Raw genomic sequence first — 20,026 nt, 5'->3', positions numbered from 1 at the left:
ACTTGGACATACTTGATGTAACAACAGTAAAACCTCATTTAAAACATATCTCTAAACTCCACAATATTCAGTTGAATAGAAATACGAAGCATTAAAACAAATTCTTGTATCTAAAATGCCATCTGGAAAATACTGTGTCTTTGGATTTCTAAAGTTATAGGCTTTGTTTCTGCTTGCGTGATCCATTCTCATGAGCTTTGGATTAGCATGTAGTTCAAAGATAAGCAGTAATAGGCAGTACTCCTGCAATGGTGCAGGAGATATTAAGAGACTGATCTTACAGAAAACTCAGCTTGTTGTTTTACTTAGTCAAGTTTAAGTTATAGTTATTGTATGGGTGTATCCTCAAAGCACAGCCCCATGGTATTTCTTCCCAGTCATACTGTCCCCTAATACCCATGCTTTTGATCTGTGCTTTGCTCTCCATAGACCTGTCCTCTTCATCTATAAACCTGGACAACCTGGTATGTCTGAGTGTTTGAGCTCTTCTGTAAGTTGATGAAAGCATCCTGGGTTAAAGCAACAGCTTATCAGAACTAGTGTTTATACCTGAGAAATTATATACCTGATATAAAGTGCAGATTTTCAAGGTCCCCAGAGCAAGATCTTAAGCACACTTTTCTTAATTTTCTGTGGGTTAGCCTTATATTTATTGCTGGGTAGATGAATAGACTTAGTTACTTGATAAGATTACTTCAAGGTTTCCTGTCCTAAGCAAGCTGTTGAACAGAATCTAGTCATGGACGATATGGTTAAGCACACAGTTCCTGACCTCAATGACAGAGCTGTGGTTTACTGTTATACTTGATCTTCAGTTAACTTACTGGATTTACTAAGATCAGATGATCTGATCTTTGTGTATGCATACTCTTATGATGTGAAGTTCATTAAAAAGTATGTAAATAAGTTTGCTGTGTGAAGGCTTTGGAAATAACTGATCTTGTGAGTACTTTGAATGCTTCAGTCATTTGATGCTCAACAAAGAGAGCTCTTTTACTATAATGGAACAAGGTATGTGGTCTTGGGGTCCCATGCATAATGAACTGCTTCTGCAGCCATAAGACTATTCTTTTTCAGTTGTTTTACATCAGGGATGTTGATTGTAAATCTATCAACACTTCACCCCTCTCATTTTCTTTCTCCCTCTATAGGCTTCTCTGTCTTTCAAACAAGTTCTTGTTACATTTTCTAAAACAACAGTAACTACAGACTTAGAAGTGAGCATGTAGCAGCACTATCTCAGAGTTTCCCCAAAACACTTTACAGACTTTATATGAAGCTTATTTTTGTTTTCCATTGCTAATTGTCCTTCTGGTAGAAGGTAGGCAGTATTTCACTACGCTTACCTACTTACACTTACCTACCTGAAGTTTAAACAAATGTGGAGTAATTGTTCATTTTCACTTTTGACAGGGTGCATTAATGATGCTGGCACAGTGAAGAATGCTATACAATTTGTAATACTAGGTTTGTACAAGAGACTTTGTATAACTTCAGATGTGTCTCTTTGGCATCCTTCCAATATTAGTCATGACATTGAATGTTCATTAGGTGTGCTTAGACTAGGTGAAGAGAATATACCTCCCCTAAGCCTAAAAATATGTCTACAGGACAAACTGTTCATGGTTGCCTTAATCACCATATAGTTCCTTTCTCTTAAGGGAAGTCCTTCTCAGTATTACCAGAAAATGAGGGAAAAAATGCCACACATTAGAATGGATTATTGTGAAAAGTGCCTGTGCTGTGTGTTAGTGTTAGAAAGCAACTGGTCTGAACAGTAAGGAGCTTGCTTAAATAAAGAATTAATTGCTGGAATTTGCAGTGGTCATTCCCACTCCCTTCCCTGGCATAATTCTGCCATTTATTTATTAGGGTGGAGTAATACTAGTTTCTTCTTCCAGGTTTATGCTTCAACTAAAGCAGCTGTCAGAAAACAAGAGAAGTAACTCATGTATCTTAAGCCTGGTATCTTATCCGCTGGTTGTGAAAGGGAGAGTTTGGGGAAGAAGACACTATGTCTAGCTAAGAGTCCTGAGCTCCTTTCTGTTACAGCAGTAAGGGCAGGATTTCTACTGGGGATTAACTTGTTCATTAGTAGTAACTAAAACTAAATAAACAACTTCTTACTTGGGTTTGGGTGTCTTTTCCCCCAACAAATTGCAGTTGTAGAAGGAGTAGGTACATTAACTTTTGTCCTCTCAAAATCTGCCCACATGGGGGGGTGGTTTATAGGGCAGCTCAGGTTGTGGTATGAAATGCCATATAATCACCTTGAAGTGTGCAGACTTTGCAAGAATATTTTCATAAATATACACTGAGCACTAACCTTCAATAGATTTGGTCTGTCATTTGATATAACAGTTCTTCTCCAGACACAACAAGTCCAGAGATCACTTGGTGCATTCCTATTCTTCCCACTTATTGACAGTTTTAGTGTTGATAGGTCAGGTTTCCTTCAGAAATTCACTAACTTGAAGTCAGGGTACTTCTAGTATGCAAATTGCAGTGCAGGGCTGAATGGTAGATGTGCAAGAATAAAGCACTCCCAATTATTTTTTTTAAATAAGTGTTATACTAACAGAGGAAAATGCATAAAAGCAGAATATACTTCAGCTGACAAATTCATTTCTCTCTTGTACATGTGTCCTGAGTAGCACTGTCCTGTGATATTTGTGGAAGCATAGAAAGGTGTCTGTCTTGTATGAAGCCTTGTATGTGTTTCAGTACTCCTTTTGTATAAACTTGTATTTTCTTCAAAAAATAAAGAATCCATGAACCACCTGACTTAACTTGAGAATCTGTAACAAGGAGTTCTAGGGGTTTGTAGAAAAATGCAATATATTATAGTGCAGTATAAATTTTGTCATCTGTAGATTGCTTTATACTAGTGATCCTTCATAGAGTATGTCTTAAGGGTCAGCTGTCACTGCTGTTACTTTAGATAATTGCTGTCCCAGCTAAAACTACTTTTGGAGTGCTGTTCTGATTGAAGATGAGTACTTCCAAGAACATGTTGCTTAGATAGCAGTGTCACTGAACAAACTATTCCCACTAGTTCTGTGTCAGATCATCAAAAAAATCTCTAATTTCAAGGGTAATGTTTAAAACAGTGGTTGCTGTGGCAACAGCTCCATGTTTGTTTCTGCAAGTACACATTGGTTATGAATTTCTGAAGTTTAATTCTTTTGTCTTTTTGTAAATAGTGTAGATATGCAAGACAGTTTCCCTTTAATTGTTATATATTTTATATATAGGAAAGGAGGAGGATCTCTGTATATAATCTAGTATTTTGGTGACTATTAATTCATGTGCTGTTCAATATATTTTGTGCAGTACAAAGACAAGATGCAAATTTTGTCTCATTTTGTTTTAGATAACTGTCAGCTGTAGGACTGGCTTTTTTATGTTAAATAGTCATTCTGAAGTAGTCAGTAGTTTTGGCTTTTTTGGTATCTAATCCTCATGTATGTATTAATGCTATTGAAATATTTCAGGGACTGTTTTATGTGGTATAGCAGTTGGGAAAACTAAAAATAATTCAGTTTGTTTCTTGTTTTGATGTGAAACTGAAGATTCAGCCAGGTTGTGTGAGTATACTTGAGTGGCTGTCACATACTATGCAAATGACTAAATTCCTTTGTATAGGTTACTACCTGCCACATTCATTCTTCCAGTGATGATGAAATTGACTTTAAAGAAACTGGCTTCTCACAGGATTCTTCTTTGCAGCAGGTGAGTTGAATTCTTTTAACAGTGTAAGTTGCTCTTTCTGTAAAAATAAGAAGTTTTTAAAAAAGCAGTGGAACTTCTATTTCTATCACGAGCAAATACAAATCTAGGAAGTTTTATTTTAAACTTAGGCATGTGTGCATGCGCACAACTGTGGTTTGTCAAACCCAGAGGTATGGTTTTCAACACAAGTCAATCTCTTGGTGTGCCTTCCGGATTTTAGTCTTTGATCATGCTGTGTGTGCAGATTTCTACTCATTATGCCTAAGAACACATTTTATGTGCCAGCCATCTGGCTAAGTTGAACACAGTCTCTATATTAACTTTAGTTATTACTTAGATGTAGAAGTTTGCAATGGTGGCTTCTAATTGTGTTTTCTGGCAAGTGTGTATTGCTATAAAAGTGAATACGGGTTTCTGTTTGGTTTTGCTAATAGATTTTTTTTTAAATGTTGACCTTATTTTGATGAGGGAACAAGGATGATTGGCTATTCATTGTTAAACGTTTTTAGGTTTTGGCAAAATACTAAACTCTGCAGCTGTCACAGCAATACAAATGAAGAGCGAAGTATGCTACTGTGACAGGTTGTATCTAGCAGCTCGAATGCTTTTAACTTTATAGGCCATTGATACCTGGCAAGTGTATGTAGCCAAATCTTCCTGAACTAAATTTCAAATGAACTTGATCACTTATTTTTTTAAATTCAGTATATGCTTTTGACAACTCATTTGTGAGTGTTTCAAAGATAATTTCATCTTTGGTTTAATGAAAAAAAAAATTTTAGAATGTCTAGGGAATTTTCAGATCAACCAGACTGAAAGCTTAAGTCAAAGCTGTGTCCACCTTGAAGTTTTAATGCTTTCATAGCTGACTAATTGATAATGATACAGTGTTTACTATGGTTATGGTATTAGAGTATTTTTATGATGAGTGATTATGGAGAACATTGGTGCCATTTTGATGAAGAATGATGACATTTCTTTAATAGTAGTCCTATCTGCAATATGCATATCTTTCTATTTTTCACTGGTGGTGAAAGAGTGGGAGCCATGTGGCACAAGACTGCCGATAGATCCCTTATATGGAACGCATTACTAACCAAAATCTTTCAGCTCACACTCACAGCTATGTAGTAACTACCTAGTCTAAGACTGGCTTTGGTACTTAATGCATCTTACGTAGTTTTTATAATAAGTAATTACTTGTCTAAGTTTGAATTGTGGGTGGTGGCTCAAATTTTAAAAATCTGATGCATGTGATTTTTGTGCATATAAGGTGCACCTGAATACAAACTTGGTAAGCTGAGTGCTATCTGTAGCAGCTCTAGTGAGAAAGTAAGATCTTCAAATATCTCTGTGCTTTTCGTGCATCCCCTTAGTGACCTGCTGTGCCTAGGCAATCCAAGCAGTCCCAGATAGTTGATCTGGAAATATGCAGGTGGTCCAGTGCTGTTTCTTTCAACTTCATCACCATTTTCTTAGTCTTTTTTTTTTTCCCTAAGCTAAGCTAGTGAAATATACTTTCTAAAGTGGTCTCATGAGGAAAGCATGATACTAGACAAGATAAATCACTGATGGGAAATGTATTGAAATTACTTAAAGCATTCTTCAGCTGCACAAATTCATTCATAAAGGTGTGTCTGACTTAAGCTAGAATACCCTATTCTAGACCAATAGTTAAAGGAGGAAACAGGAGGTAAATTTCCAGAATTCAAGTGGACCCATTAGGAATTGGATAAGGGAGGAAAATACCAAGGGACCTATTAATTTTTTGTTTATTTTTGTCAAATTCAACTTCAGCCTGTGCACCTGTGCAGAATTATATTTGCTATGACTTCTTTCTTCTGGCATCAAAATCTAGTTAAATACTGTTTTCCAATGAAGACCCTTTGTTCCAGAAGGGAAGGTTTATCCCCCCCCCCCCGCCCCCCGTTTCTCAGAAACACTTTTTATGTAAGTTTCTGAATAACACTTCAAAACTGGCATCTTTGAAGAAGTGTTCTGTCACCTAGTTCTGGGTTGTAAGGTTTCTTGTGCCAGCAGTATTTAATGTACTCTCTTGCTGTGGCTCTGGAAGCTTTTACTCCAGGAAAGCATTGGTCTGTTCTCCGCCAGCTTAGTACCACTTTTTGTCTCTAAAGCATACTGAAAATATATTGGAGAACAGGATAGAGCTGTCTAGGGTCTGAGATACACTAGCAGTTTATAACTGCATTTTTATATACTTGTAGACAATTTTGATGTAGTGATAAGATTTCACACTAGTTTCATAACTAGCTGATGTCATAAACCTCATGTCTTAATTTTTCTGTTTATCCTGGTGAGTGGTGGTCTTAATGGTTGTACCTTTCGTAAACAGAACAAGTCTGTTTAACTTCTTTCAGTTTGTTTTCTTTCCATGGAGGTAATTCACTAATTGCTTTCAGTTACATTTGTTTTTTAATACCCATAGTAGTAAAAATACTTTACAGGAATGGAGAGCTCAGTAACCAGTGTAAAGCAGAGTAATTATTTTATAGGGGGGACAGCCAGTAATTGATTGTTTACCTGTGTAATGTTGATATACTAACTGTGTTAGTATTAAATCCTGAAGTTTTTTAGAACTAACTGTCAGATCTTAAAATTTAGGATCAAAACGTAGAAGAGGTCTTGCTTTGGCCTTGCTTAGTGTGATGACCCTACTAGTCATGAATGTTTTACAGACCCACTCCCAGCCCTGATAGTGTCTTGCTGTATATCATCCTTCTGTATCTCCTTTCTTTTTCTTCCAGTTTTCATAATGCCTTAATCCAAACTTGCTTTTTTTTTGACCATTCTCTTGTTTTCTTTCCATATTCACTTTGGTCAGCTTGACCACCTTCTTCAAAGGTTTCGTCTGTGTACTGTGTCCCTTTAGCTACCTGGGCAAGAGACCAAGAGAGTTGTTGTGACAGCTGTATTTCATAGAATATCTTAGCATTGGCTTACTTTACACATGGAAATAACACTGTTAAAAGTCTCTAGAGAATGTGTGATAATTATAGTCCAGGGAAATAAGGGACAAAAACTATTGTTATGGATAAGAGAAGATGCCCATGTGTACCTTAATGTGTATATACCCGCCTGCTGGCAGTTGACGCTGTGTCGTGGTTTCAACCCAGCCGGTAACAAAGGACCACGCAGCCGCTCGCTCACTCCTCCCGCCCCCCTCCAGTGGGATAGGGAGGAGACGGAGGAGAGAAAAGAAAAAAACCCTGGAACCTCGAGGGTTGAGATAAAGACAGTTCACTGGGACAACACACACAAAAGGTTACAACAACAACAACGGTACTAATGTGAAAGAGTACGCAAAAAGAATGATGCACAGTGCAACTGCTCACCACCTGGACCCTGCTACTTCCCCCACCGAAAGTCCAGAGGACCCCCCCCTCCCCGCCCGCTCCCTATTTATATACTGAGCATGATGTCAAATGGCATGGAATAGCTCCTTGGCTAGTTCAGGTCAGCTGCCCTAGCTATGCCCCCCGCCCCCCAACCACCTCCCAGGTTCCTGTAAAAAATTAACTCTATCCCAGCTGAACCCAGGACACACTGGCATCTTTAAATCTAAAAAAGAAGAAAAAAGTACAGTTGAGTCGGTGACACTGCATTGAGATGTTGGTTAGACGCTGCTGGTGTGTGTGCCTGAGACTGGTATTTCTAGTGCTAACTACATGATAAATATGCAACTGTGTTTTAGAATCTGTATATAATGTACTTTTCTGGTTCTTACATGTTATTTTGAGCAAAGATAGCTTTTTTCTAGTATACTGTGTTGTTTCACTGTTTCTTTGGGGTGCATTTGGAAAGGTGCTAATTAATATGTGGTTAAAGTAGAGATTTAACTTTCTTATTGAGAGCTGCTATTAGACTGGCTTTAAAGTCAGTAAACGTTAGTAGGTGTGTAGTCAGTGTTACCGTTTAAAATTCAAAGGTTAAGACAAATCCTTTTCCTGCCCTTTATGTTTAGATTAGAGAGACTTTTATTTCTTTGGAGCAAAATGGGCAAATAGGATTTAGAGTATTATTAGAATCATTATATCACTGTCATTGGTCCTGGGGTTGCCAGGCCTTTTCTGATTATCAGATGCAACAAATGACGTCCAATTTTATTGACCAGTTTGGCTTCAACGATGAGAAGTTTGCTGATCAAGATGACATTGGCAAGTGAGTATAACATTATACTGGTTTTGATTGTAGTCTCGGGAGCTTCCTTTCTTATTGTGTATTTGGCTGTGGTTCTGTTGATGATAAATATAAGCCTTTACTGATGTGAGGCAGTTGCCAATCAGTCCTGGTTTTTTGTATCATCTGTGTTCATTGATAGAAGCCTCCCTGAACAGTTTACAGAGGAAAGCCACAGCTTATATTCCTTTTCTAATGTTCTGGTTGTGCCAGCACGAGAACAGAGTGCTTGTGAATAAGTAACTAAATTATAACTCTGCTTTTTAAAGCTATGTCTAGGCAATGATATGGCATTGTTGGGGGCACTTTCATTTCTCTGTGCCTCAAAGTGATTTTCCCCTCGCCCCTCTCCATCTATGTACCAGACCAGATGAATAGCTCTACTTTTAAGCTTTCCGGGAAAAGATGACGGGAATAACACATCTGTGAGTGTACTTTTCTGTAGGGGACAGTAAGGAAGGGCATCGTAAATCTACCTTTGTTTTCAAGGTCAAGGCAGTTAAGACTCATTTCTACAAATATGGTAAGTGATGAGGAAATGAGAACAATCATGGTCAGGTAAAAAAAAAACAAAAAACAAACAAAAACAAAAAACCAAAACAACAACAACCACTCCCCCCCCCAAACACCCACAACAAAAACACCCCCCAGAAAAACTGATCTCTTTCTTCATTTCTGAGTAAACTGATGCCTTAATGGGAAAAAAGAAAGAATAGGGGTTCTCGCTGAAAATAGAGTTGATCTTGACTTGGGTAAAATACAATAAAATGTCTTGGTGCTCTTCTGTAAGATGTTCAGTAAGTGATGATTGACTGAAGCTTGCATATGCTGTCTAAGAAGCATTGCTGCCTTTTTATACCACATAATGTGCTGAGATTATAGATTAAGATATAGTGGGAGAGGAAGCCACTCAGGATAGTCTTTAACTTTGTTAGAAGCAAGTGGATTTTGGCAAGGATAGGAGTGGGAATTCCTTTAAGATCATGCCTTTGGTAGTATATGGTCTTGGTGGAAAGAAGATGACTACTTGTGTAAGCAGATCTCTTGAGATTTGTAATAGGTATACTGATGAGGTACTCATGAGTTGAATTAAGCTGTAGATAAAGTTACTTTAAAGTTATGCCTTTTGTGCAAGAATTAATTACAGCTTAAATTACCTGCCTACTGTTGTACAGTAATTTAGATGGTTACTTCAGTAATTCAGTTACACTTGAAACTTATGTTCCTTTAGACCATTTACCTTGTTCCCTACTTTGTAATGCAGTGAGGATTAGAGGAAGAGTAGTACTGCTCTGCTGAATGTACTGCTATATGTGGCTAGAGGAAGAAAATATTAACTCTTCTGAAAGTGGTAGTATTTCCCATCTTCTTCTCTGTTTCTATTTGCTTCCCCTAAAGATTTGGTTTGCCTAATGCTATTTTTAGTCAAAGACGTGTTTGTAATTACTTTAGTGAAACTGCTCAATAACTTAATAAGTGAAGATGTGTAAAGCCTAATACTTAGTTTTCAGTTTGGAAAAAAACTTCAGTGATTGGTTAAAAAAAAGATTCATTTTTCTGTTTAGGAAACAGAAGTTGATATTACATTTTTCACTTTCTTCCTGTTGAGAAGGTCCTTCTGTAGAGTGTTGAAATCGGTTAGAAGGTATAAGAACTGCTAATGCAGATCTTTGCAGGATTTTGAGCTGTATCTTGGTAGACCATAGTCATATTAGGCATTCTCTAGGCCTACATTTTTTTCTCCAGTGCGTAACAGTACAGTGTTTGATACTTGCATATATCATTTCAGTTATGCTTGCTTAGGCTTGTTGCATCTTCACTACTAACTATAGAGTAGAGACAACATTGTTTTGTATTTTTGTTTAAAAAAATTTTCACAGTTACAAAAATCACATGAATGCCAGGCCTCCTCAATGTGGAATTTGACTGTTTTATGTTGGAAACTACTTTGTTTTTAATCTTATGTTTTTAGATTATTGGAAAATGAGACACCCAAGAGAAATGAAATGTCTTCCATGTCATAATACAACATCTTGTTTTATTGCATGCATCTGCTTTTTTTGTAGCGTTTCTTTTGATCGGGTTTCAGACATCAACTTTACCCTCAATACAAATGAAAGTGTAAGTATGTGTTCCTGTACTGTCAGAAAAATTACTGTCTTTTTGGTGTGACCGCAGAGTTTTGCTGGTGGTTGTTATATTTACTCCTTTGATGTGTAATCTTTGAAAAGTAACTACCCTACCTTGTTCCTGTGTCATGAGATTTTCTAATTAGAAGACACGATTATTGTTCCTTGTGATCAGTATTAAACAGAATTGTTTCTAATTTGTATGGCCAGGTTCAAAAACAAGCTGGGATCTGATTTGTGCATATTGCACACTTGTGTTTTATCAGTAGAAGTTATTTCAGTCTTCCAGTGAGATTGTGGTGACAGGAAAGTAAGGCCAGAGACTTGAACCCTAGATGTTATTTGTCAGTTGAGCTGAAATGAACTCCACTACAGAAAATAACGCTAGGATACTTGGTGGTCTGGTTATCTGAAAAACTGTTCAAAGTCATTTGTGCACGCCGTTCTTAAACATGATCGAAACTCCTAGCTGTTCTTTGATGGTCCACTCAACTTATTAGCTTAGTAAAACAAACACCACTGAATGTTTTCTTGACAAGCTTTAAGTTGTTAAGACATTCGGATTTTCTGCTGCTTTTAGAGAAATGTTGTTTGTTTCCCCCATCCAGTAGTTTAAGATTCTCTTCTGAATAGTCATATATTTCCAAAATGTTTACTAATGGGAGCAGAATGATTAATCATAAATACAGATTTTATACTTTTTGCTGTATTTAGGGCAATATAGCCTTGTTTGAGGCATGCTGTAAGGAGCGGATACAGCAGTTTGATGATGGTGGCTCTGATGAAGAAGACATTTGGGAAGAAAAACATATTCCATTTACACCAGAATCCCAGAGGCGTTCCAGGTAAGAAATGTTTTTCATTCAAATGGCAGTATAGTGAGCCCTCAATACTGAGCATGTCTTTTGGTTCAGGCTGACTGTTAGCATAGGCTGTCCAGCATAACTAGCTATTTCCGTTCTGTGGAGAAATGAGTAGAGGGATAGCTCTAGTGGCCGTCTCCCAGCCATAATTTGCAGAAGATGGCAACAGCTGCCCTGCCTACTCAGCTCTTCCTGCACTTCAGCTTTTGTAGCTTGTTTTTTCCTGCTTCTTATTCTTTCCCTCTGCTTTTAAACCTGCTTAGCCATTCTTGCCTTGGACAATGCAGTCCCGCTAGACACCTCTGTAGATGTTGCTGTCCTTCCTCTCTACAGTACCATTGTGGTTGTGGACAAAACTGCATAGAAAGCTACATTGAGGGGAAGGAGCATCTGATCCCCAAAACTCTCAGGGCTGTGCAGCCTCCCTTGATGTCTACTGAATTTTGTCCTAGGGTAGTCTTGGCTTCTCTTGTGGCTTGAGTCACAAACCCAATCTCTTCTTCCCTTGCGGACTTTGAAATGCAAGTTGCTAATATATTCTGTACAAAACAAATTATTCTGTCTGATGGTGTCATGGTTGCTTAATATGATGTGTTTCAAGGACATCCTTACCTTCTCATGTTACCTTGCTTTTTGTGTTAGTTGCACTCACCAGGAAGGGAGAGATGCCCCTAGGGTTTAAAGTATATGTGAAGTTAAAGAGGATGGACTGGAATGCAGTTGGGGAGATTTTAAAATAGATTTGTTGTTAGATTTTTAAAATAAATCAAGTTATATCTTGTTAGATTGGTGTTGAAGAGTTTTGTGTTTCAGCATTTCCATTTAGTGTGAAGAGACCAAATAGGCCAACAACCTCTGTACACAGATCTGATTCTTTACTTGCCTGTTCTGCTCCCTTTTGCATGACAGGAGTAAAACCAATCTTTGTCTTTTAAATGCAAATGGAGGAAAAAGATAGCCTCTTTACATGATTAAGTGAAAAACCTTAAACTCTGGGGGTTTGTGGAGAAATGTGGGAAATGGTAACAGCTAACAAATTACACCTTAGTTAATCTATCAGAAATGATAGCTGTTGTAATGTTCTTTAGCGTCAAACTTGCCGGTATTTCATTGTGCCTAGGGTCTGATACTAAATACTGAATGTAAACTATCTCTTTGTATTTTAAGTTCGGGCAGTACAGACAGTGAAGAAAGTACTGATTCTGAGGAAGAGGATGGAACAAAACAAGAGTTGTTTGAATCACACACCAATACAGAGGACAAAATGGAAGTAGACTTAAGTGAACGTACGTAGCTTTTCTCCCAGCTGCTTTGAGTTACAGGAAAGCGTTAGATCTAGCAGTCTTACTTTGCACTTTTCCTCGTTTACTGTTTCTATTCAACTAACTTAATAAAGTAGTCTTTCCCACTGTAAAGACTGCTTGCAACAGAGCATGCAAATGTTGGGAAGTTTGAATTCCTTTATGTATCTTGAGTCAAGTTACTGAGTCTTTCTAAAATTCACGTTTCTACTCTTCAAGAGGAAAAAAAGGAGGAGGAATCAGAAAGGGGAGGATGAAATGTAATCATTTATGCCTCTTGAATGCCTGCAAAACTAATAGGTGGTTAATCTCCAAACCTAAAATATGGTTATTTTTACTGGAAGCCTTTCAGACCAACTTTTCATCTAACAATGCTGTTTTAAAAGACTTTCTACAGAAGCCAAGGGAATTTGCATTGGTCTGGTTTCATGTGTGAGTGAAAGATGTGCATCAGTAGACTCTTATGTGGAAACTTAACTGATGTAATTGGTTTAAAAGCTTTCACGTTCAAGTCACAGTAGACTAAACTAGCTTTAGTTAAACTGGCGATATTTGTAGGTAAAAGCCCTGTGTTTAGACTGTAAGAAATTAAAATAGAAGGAAAAGTTAAGGGTTTTCTTTTCTTTTGTCAGATTGGTGTCGTTGGCATCTGTGTGTCAAACAAGTTTTGATCCATGTGGGTCTCCTCCCATATCTGCCTGGGTTGGAATTTCTAATTGCTAGTCAGAGCTTCCTTTTCAGCCTGTTTTTTTGTATGTAAGTGTTAATGACAAATATGTTTCCCCTTGGGTAGGTGAAGTATTTTGAATTGACCTATCCTAAATTAGATGCTGTTAAGTCACAGTTGCTCCAAAAATTAAAATCCCAATAAATATTTTAAGTTGTAAAAAGCCTTAAACTTTTCTGAAACTTAGCAGTGGTGTTAGTGCATGAAAAATTTAGAGACTGCCCATACCTAAGTTGACATGCTCATTTTCTGTGTTCAGGAAAATGTGCGTAGGAAACTGAAAAAGGGATGAAAACTCTTGAGATTTTTTTATTATTATTACAGAAATTAATTTTGAAAAATGATAACAAATGTTGATGTTAGTTTAAAGAATAAAGTGGGATGATACTTGTGATCTGGTATGGTTTATTGGTTTTGTTCTTCAGATAAACTGTATCAATTTTTAGCAGAATACTCTTGAGTTACTCCTTTTAAAATTCTGCTTTACTAGCAGAATTTCTGTTTTAGGGAATGCATTCATTTTTTTAACAGTATATAGAGGATTTTTCTGCATGTGCTTTAAAGTCTAGTTATGAATTTTGCTGCTCTTTTTAGAATGTACATATAGAGAATCGGTGCGTTAGGCATATGTGCACTCGTATTCTTTATTTAAATTTGTTCCTAATGAACTTGTTGGTGGTTTTTCAGCACCAAACTGGTCAGCTAACTTTGATATACCCATGGAGACTGCGCATGGTGCCAATCTGGAATCTGTTGGGTCTGATGTGTGGAGTACAGAAGAACCTGTGCCAGCAAAAGAAACTGGCTGGGCTTCCTTTTCTGAATTCACATCCTCCTTGAGGTAAGAATGTTAGTGATTCAGGGCAAGTTCTTCACTACTAAATGTAATAGCATCTGCCATTTGATGGTGGATAGAAAAGTGACTGACTTTTGAGCTCCTTCAGAATGAAAAATGTGTAGCTAAGCTGTATATACAATTAATAAAATCGCATCTGTTGTGGATGATGAGGACTGCGTTGGTAGTCTCAGCAGAGAACCATCTTTCAAGTTACAAGTTAGAGTACATTTAGAAAGTCAGTTAAAAATACTGGAAATGCTACAAGGACCCAGTGATACTTGTTTGCCTTATTTAGCAGGAACATGCCCACTAATAATTGTAATCAAACCAAATAAAACAAGTAAAAATAAAACCACCACCAAATATGCTCAATCAGCTCTGTTCTGGTGGATTTTGCATTACTAAACTTCTGTTTAGCACATCTTCCCAAGACTACTACAAACAAACTTGTCATTCAGTTTCAGTAGAGTTCTAGGACTCATAGCCTTGATATAGAACTAAAAATACTGTTTTAAGAACACTTTCATTCTGCTATTCAGAAATGTCTCTAAAGCTTTTTTTACTTTGTATTTGAAGCTCAAAAGATTCCTTAAGAAGTAATTCTCCTGTGGAAATGGAAACAAACACAGACCCAATTGATCCCTTGAGTGCAAACATAACTGCTCTTGCAACACAGCTAGAGAGTAAGTACTCTGCATTCAGAAATGCAAAGATTGATTTTAAGACTTGTACTTGAGAAAGATCTCCCTGAACTTTAAAATTTAGGCTTCCAGAGACCTCTTATCTGGCTCTAGTGCTGTTCTGCCAGGTAATGAAAATGACTTGTGTCGTGGTTTAACCCCAGCCAGCAACGAAGCACCACACAGCTGCTCACTCACTTCCCCCCCACCCAGTGGGATGGGGGAGATAATCGGGAAAAGTAGGACTCGTGGGTTGAGATAAGATCAGTTTAATGGAACAGAAAAGAAGAAACTAATAATGATAATGATAACACTAATAAAATGAAAATAGTAATCTAAAAGGATTGGAATGTACAAGTGATGCACAATGCAATCGCTCGCCACCTGTCGACTGATGCCCAGTTAGTCCCTGAGCAGCGATCCCCCCCACCCCCAGTCCCCCCAGTTTATATACTAGATGTGATGTCATGTGGTATGGAATACCCCTTTGGTCAGTTTGGGTCAGCTGTCCTGGCTGTGTCCCCGCCCAACTCCTTGTGCCCCTCCAGCCTTCTTGCTGGCTGGGCATCAGAAGCTGAAAAATCTTTGACTTTAGACTAAACATTACTTAGCAACAACTGAAAACATTAGTGTGTTATCAACATTCTTCTCATACTTAACTCAAAAACGTAGCACTGTGCCAGCTACTAGGAAGACAACTAACTCTATCCCAGCTGAAACCAGGACAACTTGTCAGAGAATTTCTGAACTATTTAAAATAGTTTCCTATTTAGAACAGGAGCCAGTGTTACTATTTCCTCTAAAAAGCCTGCACATCATGAACAGAAAAAGCATTACAAAGAAGCTAAGTGTGTTCTGTTAGAGAATCCTCACCTGTCTCAGCACTTAGTTAGCTGAGCTGATGCCTGAGAAGACTGGTAGCTTCTAGTCTCTTCCTATGTGGCAATAGGCCAGTAGGCTCAATGTGTTCAAATTTCCCCTTCCTGCTCATTCCTTTCCAGGTTACCTTCACTATGCATGCACTAATTCTTTCTTCTACATGTATGAACTGGTTGAAGGCCAAACATGTGCTAATTAGGTTTTTGTATATATTATTAACAGGCAGAACAAGAAGTGCAGATGAGAAGTCTAGGGAGACTGGACTTCCCAAAGGCTTGTCTGTACTTGGAAACTTACTGTCAAGTTTGTGCTGTGTGGGCTTGTGTAATGAATTTGACTGTACAGAAAAATAATACATCACTATAATCCTACTGAAGTCTTGTTCAGGCAAACCTGTTGCAGTAACATCTAAATCACTAAGTGGCTTGCAAAATTAAAAAAAAATGAGTTATGGAATGTGACTTAAGCCATCTGTAGGAAGTATTTACGCTCTATATATGTGTATAGTGGGGGTTGCAGAAAGGTGACTGTGTGTAAGGAAGAATTCAAGAAGTGTACAAAAACTGCAAAATTATTGTTCTGGTTATATTGGCTTGTATGCTTGCTCATGAAATAGAAACATAACCAGCCAGATATTAAATTACTTCTCTATATCTAGCCCCGGGAAGTGTTGCTATGGAGGCCAGCTCAGATGGAGAGGATGATGTAGAAAATGCAGACAAGGTAACTGAAACAGTAATGAACGGCAGCATGAAAGAGACACTGAGCCTTACTGTAGATGCTAAAACTGAAACGGCTGTTTTCAAAAGGTGAGAATACCTATTTGTCTTTGTAAAATAAGCACTGTTGATGGAACACTACCTGTCATCAAAAAGAGTTCTTTGCAAGTGATAATTCCTGACGATTTAACTAGAAATCTCCCAAAGTAATTGTTCTGAAACTTTACTTCCAGTTAGTTACTGTAATGTATGATTTTCCTTAGCAAGCCTTAATTTCAGTGGAAGACTGACTCAATAACTTTTGACCCTGATGCATGTTACTGTGCATTTTTTTATGTACAATTATTCTTGTAACATCCAGTTAATTGCATGTCAAAGCTAAGCTTTTTAAATTTTGCACAGAATTTAGATTTGGATTGGAATTCCACTCCCCCCCATCCAGGAGGATGGAGTATAGAAGTTGGCAGCCAAGTACTGCTTTTGAGAGTAACTCATCAGACATTTGGGGTGATCACTCTTGGTGGTATGGATGGTGGTGTCAAATCTGTTCTGGACTACAGGTGGCATGTAGAATTCTAGAATAACTGGAAGAAAAAACTCCTTAGTTTTGGTATCTTCTGATACAAAGTGTTTGATTTGGGAATAACTGTCTTAAATATTGTTATAGTCCATATTAGATATATCAACAATGTGATCCTTTTATGGGAATAAAGCACACTTGCATTTCATCTGTTTGAGATCATGTATACTAAGATCTTGTGATCTTAGATTTAATGATCAAGTGGTTTTTATTTGGTATCAAATCGTTATATAAGGAAATAGAGGCTACAAACAGTCTGACCTGCAAAAATAATTTTGCCTTTATTAACTGAAGCTGGTGTGTCGTCCCCCGCCCCAATCTTGACAAATCAGAACATAATACTAGCATTTTAGCATGCAACCCTCTTCTCATTCTTTTAGAATAATTTCCTAGTATCTGTCCCTATTCTGGCTTTAGTTATTGAAAAGGAATTGTCCATATGTCTTGGAAGCTGCTTTAAATAATCCCAGTCCATTTCAGTAGAAAAAACTTCCCAGTGTTAGTCCTTATATTACCCTTCTTTTAAATTAATTTTACTTTGTCCCATTAGTGGTAGTGCTGTTGATCTTGGATCATTCAGGAATTGAAATCTAACAGCTTTCAGTCACTTTTGCTTCCATCCTTTTGATTATTGAATGTATAAATACCAACTCTAACCTCTTTTGCACCTGACTTCTGATGTTTTGCACTATGGAGGAGGAAGCATTTATGGCTGCACAGTGCTTATAAATCAAATGGCATTGTTAGAGGAAATGAACCAAAGCAGTTTAGAGGAAGATTGTGACTTGGTGCAGACTGATGTGGCATGGAACCATAGTGCCTTGCTGACTTAGTAAATGATGTATCTGCTATCCAGTTTATTCTGTATTTTGGGGAATTCTTTATATGGTCGGCACTCCTATTGTGTTAGAAGTTTACAGTTGGATTTAGTTATCCATGGTGTTTTTAAACGTTTCCTTAAACTGCTTTAGTTCACACGCACTTTAAAGTTCTGTGACTTCTGATACTGGTGCAAAAACTAGTATGAGGAGGCAGCATGTTGTGGCAGTGCCTGCCTGCCTCCATGGAATTACCTGCCTTAGCTGTGGAGTATGCATTTCAATTCTTGTAGTTAAAAGGATGCAGAGGTGCAAAGCAAGGCAATATCATAGAATTGCCCAGGTCAGAAGGGACCTCAAAAGATCATCTGGTCTAACCTTTTGTGGGAATGGGACCCCAGATGAGATTATCTAGAACTTTGTCCGATCACATCTTGAAAACCCCTAGCAGTGGGGACTCAGCATCTTGATTTGGAAAGGGGAGATTAAGGAAATGTAGAAGGAGGCTGAAAGGTGACTACTTAAATATGGAGACTGCTCTATTCTGATAGGTATGTGGTGTCATACTAAGTTAATGCTCACGTGGCTTTCTTTAAACCGACTTTTAAATACACCAAAACAAGAAACGGGAGAGAAAAGTAGTATTTCCTTTGGAATAAATACCTAAAACAATGCTGAAAAAAAAGTCTAGATTAAGGGACAGTTAGAGTAGCGAGAGCAGGTCCCACTCTGGCCTGTTTACCTGGCATATGGATGCTTCCAGACTTAAGTTTTATATAGGTTTCTGCCAATAGAAAATTGATGGTGTTGAGGTCAATATTGAGGGGAGGAGGAGCATCATAAGCATGGTAGTTAATTTGTGGAAAACTGAAAATGACAAAAATGTGGTTTCTGAACTTAGTTCATAATGGAGACTGAAAAGGGAAGAATTATGGCAGAGACTACCCGTTTTCAGAAAAAACCCACAAAAAATTAGTAGGAGACCGGTTCTGATGGTGGTAGTGACAAGTATTTTATTTTGAATAAATATAAAGAGTATGAAGGCAAATGAGATGGGGAGATCTGATGGGTGTCATGGTTTAGACCCAGCTGGCAACAAAGCACCATGAGGCTGCTCACTTACTCCTCCCCACTGGTGGGATGTAGAGGAGAAAAATATAACAAAAAGCTTATGGGTTGAGACAAGGACAGGGAGGGATCACTCACCAATTATGGTCACGGGCAAAACAGACTGGATTTGGGGGGGGGAACCCAATTTAATTTGTTACCAAGCAAATCAAAACAAGGATAATGAGAAGTAAATCCCAAATCTTATAACACCTTCCCCCCACCCCTCCCTCCTTCCTGGGCTCAACTCCACTCCTGATTTCTCCACCTTCTCCCACCAGTGGCACAGAGGGATGGGGAATGGGGGTTGGGGTCAGTTCATCACATGTCTCTGCCGCTCCTTCCTCCTCAGGGGGAGGACTCCTCACTCTTCCCCTGCTCCAGCGTGGGGTCCCTCCCGCGGGAGACAGTTCTCCATGAACTTCTGCAGCGTGAGCCCTTCCTATGGGCTGCAGTTCTTCACGAGCTGTTCTAGTGTGGGTCCTTTCCATGGGCCGCAGTCCTTCAGGTACAGGCTGCTCCAGCACAGGTTTTCCCATGGAGTCACGGCCATCTTCGGGGGCATCCCTGGGCTCCTCCCCAGGCTGCAGGTGGGCATCTGCTCCCCCGCTTCCCTCCATGGGCTGCAGGGGGACAGCCTGCCGTCTCCCCATGGGCTGCAGGGGCATCCCTCCTCCAGCGCAGCTCTTCCCCCTCCTTCTTCACTGACCTTGCTGTCTGCACGGGGCTTTCTCTCACACCCCACTGCCCTCCTCCACTGCAGGTTTCCCCTTCTTAAATGTATTATTGCAGAGGTGCTACCACTGTTGCTGATGGGCTCGGCCTTGGCCAGAGGTGGATTCGACTTGGAGCTGGGGAAGCTTCTAGCAGCTTCTCACAAGAGCTGCCCCTGTAGCCCCTCCCCTGCTACCAAAACCCTGCCACACAAACCCAATACAATGGGAAAAAAATGGATCTTGGTGAGAGGTTAAAATGCAAAAAACAGTATTTTTACAGGCTCTGCAGATATAAGGAGGCATGGGAGGAAAGAGGGGGATTCACTGAAATTTAAAGGATTGATTGGAAGGAGAACTGTGAGAATAGGAAGAAAAATCAGCAGAGGGGAGTGGCTTTAAAATGTTCCTGACTTCTTGCATAAATAGTTTTGTTGCCACAGAGGTATAAGATTGATGTTTGTGTCTACTTCAGAGCTACTTTATATCTCTTATCTATATATATCTTGCAAGTGTGTGATCAAATTTGTATTTTAGTGTACTCATAATGGTGTGGCTGAGGTGGGAGAGGGTGGAATAGAGAGGCAGAAAAGCTTTGATTAAGAGACAAAACACAAGTATTTGCTAATGACTTTTTAGGCTGCCTAGTTACATGGTAGTGTCTTATATAGTGAGTGCACTGCTTTTTCACTGAACTATGTTTGGTTTTGTCTCTGAGAGGAAGTTCATTAAATAGACTG

The 20,026-nt window shown here is 38.6% G+C and overlaps 1 protein-coding gene across 9 annotated transcripts in view; it reads left to right on the top strand.

Moving 5' to 3' along the window:
- The window catches only part of PPP6R3 (protein phosphatase 6 regulatory subunit 3), a 73,311-nt gene that overhangs the window by 47,507 nt on the left and 5,778 nt on the right, over positions 1-20,026 (top strand). For 6 of the 9 annotated variants that reach the window (XM_075047788.1, XM_075047785.1, XM_075047786.1 and 3 more), the window contains 8 exons: positions 3,646-3,732; positions 7,817-7,914; positions 9,999-10,053; positions 10,776-10,906; positions 12,092-12,210; positions 13,640-13,793; positions 14,367-14,473; positions 16,008-16,158. In XM_075047788.1, coding sequence (XP_074903889.1) covers positions 3,646-3,732; positions 7,817-7,914; positions 9,999-10,053; positions 10,776-10,906; positions 12,092-12,210; positions 13,640-13,793; positions 14,367-14,473; positions 16,008-16,158 — 902 coding nt within the window. Of the gene's footprint in view, positions 1-3,645; positions 3,733-7,816; positions 7,915-9,998; positions 10,054-10,775; positions 10,907-12,091; positions 12,211-12,857; positions 12,982-13,639; positions 13,794-14,366; positions 14,474-16,007; positions 16,159-20,026 lie in introns of those variants that run through there. The other 3 variants (XR_012653130.1, XM_075047790.1, XM_075047789.1) reach the window with 3 other exon arrangements.

This window comes from Buteo buteo, chromosome 16 (genome assembly GCF_964188355.1).
Source record: "Buteo buteo chromosome 16, bButBut1.hap1.1, whole genome shotgun sequence".
Lineage (NCBI taxonomy): Eukaryota > Metazoa > Chordata > Aves > Accipitriformes > Accipitridae > Buteo > Buteo buteo.
The sequence above is the reverse complement of the archived record's forward strand: the minus strand, read 5'-3'. Positions and strand labels throughout refer to the sequence as shown.